Source organism: Lingula anatina, chromosome 8, assembly GCF_051362555.1.
Source record: "Lingula anatina isolate TDL-2025a chromosome 8, LinAna3.0, whole genome shotgun sequence".
In the NCBI taxonomy this organism is placed as follows: Eukaryota; Metazoa; Brachiopoda; class Lingulata; order Lingulida; family Lingulidae; genus Lingula; species Lingula anatina.
Window position 1 is genome coordinate 20217224 of NC_141774.1, and position 9444 is coordinate 20226667.

Here is a 9444-nt window from a genome sequence, read left to right on the forward strand (position 1 = left end):
CGGATTTAGAGGGCTGCCTTCTTGAAATTAGAATTTTGACTAGCTGAATCATAGTTCTAAACCGTACCAAATGGCAACGTTCGCCCTCTTAAATACCAAAAATTTTGCCAAGGAGTGGGGGGGGGGCTATCTGCTGACCCCCCCCCCCCCCCTTTTCAAATAATCCTGGATCCGCTTCTGAGCATCTCGTGTATCCTTATGTAGACGTAACCTCTCCAGAATTGTAGATGGTGGTTTATTATTTAGTACTAAATTCATTCCCAAACCACTTCCAGATAAATGAGTGGCAGGAATAGCACTTCATCGTGTGGATGTGAGAGTAACACTCGCGTATTCCAATTCTGACAGTGAACATAGAAGGACTGGTTGAGTTGAGAGTGTATAAAAGCGACTTTGGGCGTTTTGGTTCTAGTAGTCGACTTCACGGAGAAATTTGAAAGAGAATTAACTTTATGATAACTTGGATACATAAGGAGGAATTTGGTGTGCGCTGTCTAATTTGATTCAGCACAATTTATTTTTTCGAAACAGACGAGCAGTCGTCAGTCATGACAGCAACTTAGAAGAGCCATTAAAGTAGTATTTAAAAGAAGATTTGTGACAGTGAAGCGTCTTTCTGGTATGTATAAGGTAAAATAGACACATTTTGATGTTTCAAAATAATGCAAATTGGCACCTTTCAAGTACAGAATCCCGTGGTACGTTTACGATTTTAAACGTTATTTTAAGTTCAGAACATTTTGTAAATGTAGATGGTCGCCGGTTGTATTTTTTTTTTTTTTTTTTTTTTTTGTCTTTCCACAACTCAAAGGAGAACATTTGAGTGATGCACATGTTTTGTACAGATTGTGCATAACTGTTTATTATCACTCCATTTACAGTTAATTCTTTCCACACTGGACGATAATATTTACCCAGTACTATAGTATAATGATATTAAAATAATGGGGGGGAAAGCCAAAATTATGCAAATTTTGCACAAAATCTGTGCATTACAGACCTGATTCATATGTTCGCTTTTCTAGATTTATTACTTAGAGGATACAGATCTTCTCTCTCTTTTTGCCCTCCCTTTTCGTAAACAAACTGGAAATGATTATTATCAAATCTTTTTCTCTTGATGTATTCCTTCACATACAGACTTGGCACTTATTACGGAATATTTTTTTCCAAATCATTTTCACCAGTTTAATTTCTTCCTATTTTGCTGACTGCTAAACGAAAATAAGGATTACAGTCGCGTTTTAATATCTTTTAATAATCCTTATGATGTCATTGTGACAACAGTTCATTAATCGAATTCGCCAGTAAAGCAAACAAAAATACATTGCCTATTCTAAGGCATACGACAACCGTTAAAAGCGATATTTTGGATCTCCATATTTTCCAAATTATCATCTGTAAAAGAGTTACACGCTCCACAAAAGACCCTAATGTTAGTTTCTAGTCACAGCAACGGTCGCTGTTACCCCTAGGGCTCTGAAGCCGCAAGAAATTCCTTGGGAGAGGTTTTTAGAGTTTAATCTGGAATAACATTCCAGGCATCGGTTAAAACTTGTCCAATTCGGTTTAGTTTTGTTGTAGATCATGTAGGCCGTTGATTCGGCGAGTAATGACCTACTCACATATTGTCTTTATGGTTCAAATATGGCGATTTTGATGACCAAAGTAGCTGCTCATTCCCTTGTTTCTGTAAGTTATCTGCGATTAAAGTGCTCTGTGTGAACCGCATTCTCAACGTGCAGCCTCAAATTGTTCCTAAGGTGCCCGCTATCAAATGATAGTCAAGTGACTCCCAGATTATTCCTTTATTTGATGTGGTTCAGGTTTTCATCGATGACTACCATTGGTGTTGTGGCACCAATGTGGTATTCACTCCAAATACTGACGCTGTCAATGGCCTTAGTCACTTAGGATGTGGCACACGCTTCGTCGTGGGCCTCTTCAGGATGTCTGTAAACTCTGTTTTGACTAGTTGAGCGGAAAAGAATAATTTTGACCTCAATTAAGAAAGACGCAGTTTCAGTGTTCTACCCAGAAACGGTCATGGTCCCCAATTTATTAGAGAAACAGGCGACAATATTTGCTGTTTACAGTGTCTTCCTCAGAGGTCGTCTGGTAATCTAACCTGCCAAAACCAGTTTGGACTTCGCTACGGGCCTTGAAAAAAACGCGTTCTGGTGGCAATTTGCCCCTCATTCTGAAAGGACAAGTTTGTTTTTGCTTAGTTGCAGCAGCATATCCAGAAGAACAGCGAGTCCTGTACCCTGGTGATAAGATTTCGATACATTGGGTGTGATCTCTGTGTAGGTACGGTACATCAGCCTGGGCATAACTCTATGAAACTGAGCCTACCGTTCTTTTTGACACAATAATCTGTCTGGCAATGTCCGTCTTTTTGTGCACCTTTCTGGCACAGAGGGACAATTATGTAAAACACCACTTAACTCATTTTATGCACTGCAAAATCGACCGCTTGCCTGCAAAATTTGAGATTCATCTATGCAGTAGTTGCCGACATATGGAAACTTTTTGACCGAACCATGCTTTGCCAAAGCCAAGCTTTGACCAGTCCAAAGAAGCAGTACCCAATTAAATCACTGAGTATTTCACAATTCAGCAGTGCAACACACATGATACTTTGATAGTCAGTTAATTGGTAGGGACACCCCTGACTACACACTTCCCAAATCACATATCTTATATGAGATGTGGCTTTTTTTTTTTTTTTTTTTTAAACGAGTTTTTTACCTAGGCATACCTTTGAAACTTAAATATTCCATATTAAATGTCAAGACTGTACATTTATCTATGCGAATATTACTTCAATAACTGCCGTAATTGCGAATTTAATCGGGCAGAATTATACACAGTGGCGTGAAAAAGTGATGTTATTATTATTGTAAAGTGATGTGAAAAAGTGATGTTACTATATATTAATTAATTGATTCGATTTTTATTTATTGATTTATTTTTGTACAATAGTGCAAGAAATGTGCAAGTAATACTGCACGCTTTAAAAGCCGTACCGAAGACAGTTAACAAGTTCGAATATGGGATAGCTGTCGCTCGCGCGCGTGCACACACACACACACACACACACACACACACACACACATCTCAAACTGTTGCTGTGAAATAAGCCTACTACTTCATCTTCTCATTGCAGGAAAGATACAGTCAAACGACAGGCGCAGCATCCCAGAAACCACAATTACTTAGAACCAGTCCCTACATCGCTGTTGCTTCATCGATAGGAAAGTGTATCAACGGCAATCTGCATAAAATAGTAGAACCTCGTAAGAACACGCCTACTAAATATAAGACTATCCAGCATGAGTGAGCCGTTCCAGGAACACCGAGGTAATCGGCTTTGATGTTCCAAATGAATCCCATGTGAATTCAAAGGACCGATCAAAGGACACAAGTTTCATCATGTTGAACAAAACCGCTAACCTGGGCTCCAACTTCGCCAGCGACTACCCAGGCCTGTCCCCACAGGAGCTCTGCTGGGTGTTCCAAGGAAATTGCTGGTGTGCCACGATCTACGTCCTGACCATCATTGGATTCGTGGGGAGCCTCTTAACCTTTATTGTTGTCCTCCGCAGTGAGCGTCTCCGTTCGAAGTCCACATTCATCTATCTGTTGTTCTTGGCGGCAGTTGACGAGTTCGTGCTATTGTACCTCTCAGGGGAGTGCCTGAACTTTCACCTGAGCCCCCCTTCAACTGATCAAGTCTGCATGATCGAATCTGTAAGGTACGTCGTGAGTGACACCCTCGTGTATCTGTCCGTGATCTACGTGACGGCAGTGACGGTTGAGAGACTGATCATTGTAAAATGGCCGTTGAAAGCTGCATATCTGTGCCGAAGGCGGACGGCCATCGTAGCGTGCGTCGTGACAGCTTTTGTCGTCTTGGCCTTCAACTGCTATAACTTATCTATGTGCTACGTTGGGATTGAAACGATAAGCTTAATCATTACAGCCGGCGATTACATGTTCATAACAATCCACGTCATCTTGGGTTTGACGATCGCTGTTTTAACGGCCATCATCATCTTCGAATTGTCGCGCTCCAGTGCCAGACGCCGGCAGATGATGACGGCCACACCAGCAGCGAGGGCAAGTTCAGGGTCAACAAGGGAGTCATTCGCCCAGAAAACCCACGTTTTGCTCCTGACCACGCCCATTTCTTTCACCATTTTGGCGTGGCCCAAATATGGTTTTGACATCTGGTTGGCGACGATGGAGATTCAGGGTTATGCATTAGGCGAAGATATACCGATGATTTATAACGTTGTCAGAGAAGCGTTATTTTTGCTGAGTAAAGTAAACCATTGTATTAACTTTTACCTCTATGTCGCCTCTGCACCTGTTTTCAGAAATGAAATTAGACGTGCGTTTTGCAGACCAGGGAGGTTGGCAAAAACGAATCCACATCCAAATAACATTCACGACAGTAGATCAAGCGTGCGTACTGTATCAAGTCGTATCTGAATTCTCAATGTTGTTATAAGATGGCTTAGGTAGAAGTGGGCTCACGAAGAAGTAAACGCGACATATCAAAATAGAAGCACGGGCCAGAGTTCGTGGAACGTAAAGCCGGGGTCCCAACCCAACGTACGGGATTTTACGTCTAGTCTAAGGACAAAAAAATGGGGAAAACGTGGGATTTCGTGCGTGAGGAGCACGCCCATCATGCAACTTTTGGAGGTCGTAGACAGCATGTAGAAATAATTCGACATGATCAACAGCCGCTGCGTGCGGTCTACGAACTCTCAAAAAATGGAAAAATTACGACAGGCACCTGTCCAGCTGTCGTACGGGACACGTGAGGAACCTCTTTTAACCCCACTGCTCCTGGGTGGCTACGGTGCGTGCGATGCACGTGGTTAAGGCGCTCGATAATCGTACTTATATCTTGCTCACTACGTGCTCACTCCACATTTCCGCGCGCCCACCGTGTGGAACTCACGGGCTTCGTGCATGTTGAGCCAGAAGTGGTCGCTCCATGCGTACGGACCGCGAGTTTAAAAGAAGGGGCATGAACGAAAAAGCATTATTTCTGATGTCAAGTTTTAAAAAATGCCTAAAAAGACAGCAAAGACCAAGGGATGGGGAGAGGGGGCAAGCCAGGTATGATTGGGCTCACCATTTTGAGCACTGCTGCGGATATAATGATCTCCTTAAACATGCACTGTTTTTATACCTTCCCCAAAACATCTCAACACGCAAGATTCCCATGCAAAGGACGAGCAACAACTGTAGGAAGTCAGCAAGACTGCCCTACGTCTACTTGCGTTGCCCTTGCGTTGCCTGTACTCCCTGTACGCATAACGCACGTAGTGCACGATGCTTGTACTTTGCATGCACGGGGCGCGCGGGACACGTGCGAAAGCCCGTCAGGCGCAGAGGTACTTCTGACATGCGGAGGCTGTGCTTCACACGTACTTTCCACGCACTTTTTTCTTGCGCACTCATTGCAATCACCAGTTACCTGATTTCTTCCCTACGATCTAGCTACGGCCCAGCCAGACGAGAGGAACCTTAAGAGAGGAACGTCCTGAAAACCGTGCGTGGAGTTGGGATCCAGGCTTTACAAAACGATAATGTACTCATGCTTTAGATGCAAGGTGACACATTTCAATCAAAAACTTATTATGGTTGTACTGTAAGCATTTTAAGTTTTTATTTTTATTTTTTAAATATTTGCGGTTTTTAGATATTCAAAAACGAGACTGGTCTCGCTTGTCGAATTTCCACGTAAAAAGACTTAGTACATCCAAGTATCTCCTTGTTTAATGTCGTATATGCCGTAATTTTTGTACATTTCAACATTCAAGCCGTCCAATTTCTATATTTTTTCCCTTTTTTCAATATAAGTGAGGTGACCAATTGAATCTTTGCGCTTTGAATCTTTGTGGAATATACTCGTTATCTCACTTTTGGAAATCCGTCTGCTGAAGACCCTAGTTGACTGTATTGAAGTGATACTGACGTCACACTGACGTCATTTTGACGTCACATAAAGTTATTACGTAGTCGTTAAAACATTTTTTATATTCTTGAATTGCAAAAATATAGATACATATTGTTAATGCTGAACGTTAGGTTCATTTAAAACTTCGTAATTGTATTATACTGTGTAGGTATTTGATTAAATAGTTCGTATGAGTTTCATGTTTGTCGTAACGGTACTTGCAATCCGTCCAATGTGCATGCTGACGTAAAATGTACTTAAATAAACTCAAGGTGTAAACCAGAACTTTGCCTTTCGTTTTATTTTATTGACCGTGTTGAGAAACAAGTGGTATTCTGTCCTCTTTCTAAGCTCTGTCATCTTGGCCTTTTTCTAAGACCGTATTCAGTTTGATTAGCACACGTTAGTTAATCACCGTCCTAGCTGCTCAGACAAGCTGATTGCACTGATTGCACTTTAGCCAGGATACCTGCAGAGTTGGACTGACCCAATTTGTACGATCTGTGAATCTCAATACGCCCTATGCTAATGTCACACTAACCTGTCTTACCAAATGTCACAATGGCATCGATTTAAACTAATGCTACAAGGTACAGTGTATGGGCGCATTCCCATAGATTTTAGATCGAGCTATCCCCGTGGGGAGTCTCACTAGATCACTGTTAGATAATCCGGCTTAAATGTCCGTCCCGCCTACTACAAGCTGTAAGGGGGTTATTAACTTCCGCGCACGGTCGGCTGACTGCAATTTAGCGTGAACCCCCAGGGAGTTAGGTCGATCTAGTAAGATGTTTGGAAATGCCCTCTATGTTTCATCCTCACTGACACTGGTGTTTCATGATAAGGAACTTATGATTAGTAAATCTGATTTATTATAGTCAAGGGAATTTACGTGAGTTATTGCTGTCAACATTTTGTATAGTTTGCCTTTGTGTGTGCATGTGCACTTAAACCAAGGGATCAGTCTTTGCACGGGAAGGTACACAACAGATGAATAATAAATAAGTAAAATTCCGACAAAGTTTCCAACATTTTTCCCGTAAATGGGTCTAAACCCCAAATGCTTAGCCGGAATGAAACATTCCGGAGGCCAATTTCTGAAACATGCCTGTTGCTGAGTTCGTTTCAGTCATTTCGGGATGCAGAACCAAATAAAACAAGAATGTTTCACGGAATTTGGAGACCTCGGGAAAGTGATGTTTTTCTATCGTCAAAGTACGAATTGAGGAAAGAAGCACACATCGAAAAACGTCATTACCTGAAGTTTGTTTTGCGTACATACATGTATGCAGTTTGCCATGGCCGCTATTGGCGATTTCTTCAAATTACAAAAAAATGTTCGTTAAATATCAAGCATGGATCGAGTTCGTATTTAATCAACTTGTTCTTTATCTTTATTTGTTGTTCATCATCACTATTATTATTATTATTATTATTATTATTATTATTATTATTACTATTAAGTAAATGAAGGGATATGTTGAGTGACTTCACGTAAAGCATAATATATATTTTTTGCCTTTTTCTATTTTTGTGAAAGTCGGGAAATGATTTTGTCAACCGAGCGCGTTTTAACACCATGTGCTTTCTCACGAACTATTTCATCTGCAGAACTACAGGTATCATACCAGCGACCTCTGATCTTTTAGTCATCGCTCTTTGTTAGTTAACCGAAACCGTGCTCTCAAATATGAAGAGTGTACAAGCCTCTATTGCATTTAGCATTTCGTTGCATGTGAAACCTCCCTGATCATTTTACGATCCAACGGACAATGAAATGTCACAAACGTGTCCTAAAGTCTGACCATAAGGTGCGTTAGTAGTTTGTTACAAAATTATTGTACGACCTATACTCTTATTTTGTATACTATTTCAGAGGCACCTGATATCAGATGGTATGTCATTCACCAAGTGAGTATAATGTTGTTCATAGCTTGAATTATATAGTACTGACTACCTGGCAAAAGGAGAGAAAGAAACTCGGAATAGAACGCTCGGTTGGAAGGTTGTGGACAACATCATGAGCACGTGGATCCTGTCTTCAGTATTGGTTTGAGAGATCTCATAGTCTGATCCCTATGAATGTTAACAAACGATATTATATTTTTACGATAAACAATGCACGATGGGTTTATTCAATCAACGCTGTACTGGTATGATGTCAGCTAATTGGTTTATTGAAGCTCATAAACTGCTCTAATACAAGGTGTTCGACGAACGCTGTCTTAGAGATTTGCAATTTCCCGACTTTTGTCTTTGAAGTAGCCATACTTCGGATACGTTAAGGGATCAAACGTTTCTAGACATTAGAACTAAGAAAAATACTTCGGGGTGGGTGAGCCGTTTAAGGCCGACCAAATATGCATACAGGTTATTTGTACTTTCACTGGTAGTCGCCGAGGCAAAGGAAAGAGAATAGATCTGATTGATTGAGAGACAGGGAAAATATAACAATGTTTTAAGATCCCACGAGTTTCTTTTTCAAACAAAACCTGGCAGAAAAAATACAGAAGCTGTATTCCCTTTGGCGTGACTAACACCAGTGTAGAAGGCTTTCCGTTTATGAAACAGACCATTGTATAGCAGGTGTAACGAACTGAGACGTATAACGGAAACTCTGCCCTCCATTTAATTATAATGGTTAGGGTTGGACTGACCTAAAAGAGTCTGTCCAAATGAATGGGAGCCGCTCTCTCTTTTATGGGGGACTCTATGTCATGTTACACCGGCGTCAAAATTGGTTCAGGATTCGCTCATGATAATTTTCCATATTACTTGTCCGAAAATGATACCGTGATTTGGAAGGATGTTTTTTCACATCCAGCGGTAGACTTAACTGGAGCCGTCCATTTTGAGAAGTTCAATCATATAATTACGCTTGATGTGAACTATAGTTATTTTCAACTACGTTATAAGGGATATGAAATAAATAACAATTTCTTCCCAGTTGCATGTATTTTTGCAGCTGGAAAAGGAAAAGGGAGAGAAATTGACCCAAACCGAAATAGTTTATTAACGCGTCTCACAAGAAGACCTATCAGGAACTTTTAGAAAGCACGGTGTGTCACAAGAGTGGTAGTCCGCGAGGGATCGTAGTGCGTTCCCAATTACATTGCACAAGTGATATTTGCCCCATATACCGACCCAATATACTGACACAGTACACTAACCCTAACCTGGCATATTGGACCCCGGACTTCCATTCCTAGGACTACCATTCCTGTCACGCCAGGGATCGACGTACATATCGACCCAAGACCGTTTACACAAGTCCACACAGGGCTCGCCAGCTGACTTTCAAAAGCCATTGCAGAATACTACTTAATCAAGCTGTTTAAATACTATATCTCAAATACCAACGGACGAAACAAACACTCTCACGTACATATTGAACACGTGCATCTGTATCATAATGCACTTGCACTGAGATAAAACTGAAGAGGAGTGCGTTCGTGTAAGCCGAC

At 41.2% G+C, this 9444-nt stretch overlaps 1 protein-coding gene across 1 annotated transcript; it reads left to right on the forward strand.

Annotated features, from left to right (window-relative positions):
* The first annotated feature begins 149 nt into the window (after positions 1-149).
* LOC147760545 (uncharacterized) lies at positions 150-6253 on the forward strand. Its single transcript, XM_087018713.1, has 2 exons — positions 150-619; positions 3170-6253. The coding sequence occupies exon 2, from the start codon at positions 3436-3438 to the stop codon at positions 4495-4497; it is 1062 nt and encodes a 353-aa protein (XP_086874839.1). The 5' UTR covers positions 150-619; positions 3170-3435; the 3' UTR covers positions 4498-6253.
* Positions 6254-9444: the final 3191 nt, after the last annotated feature.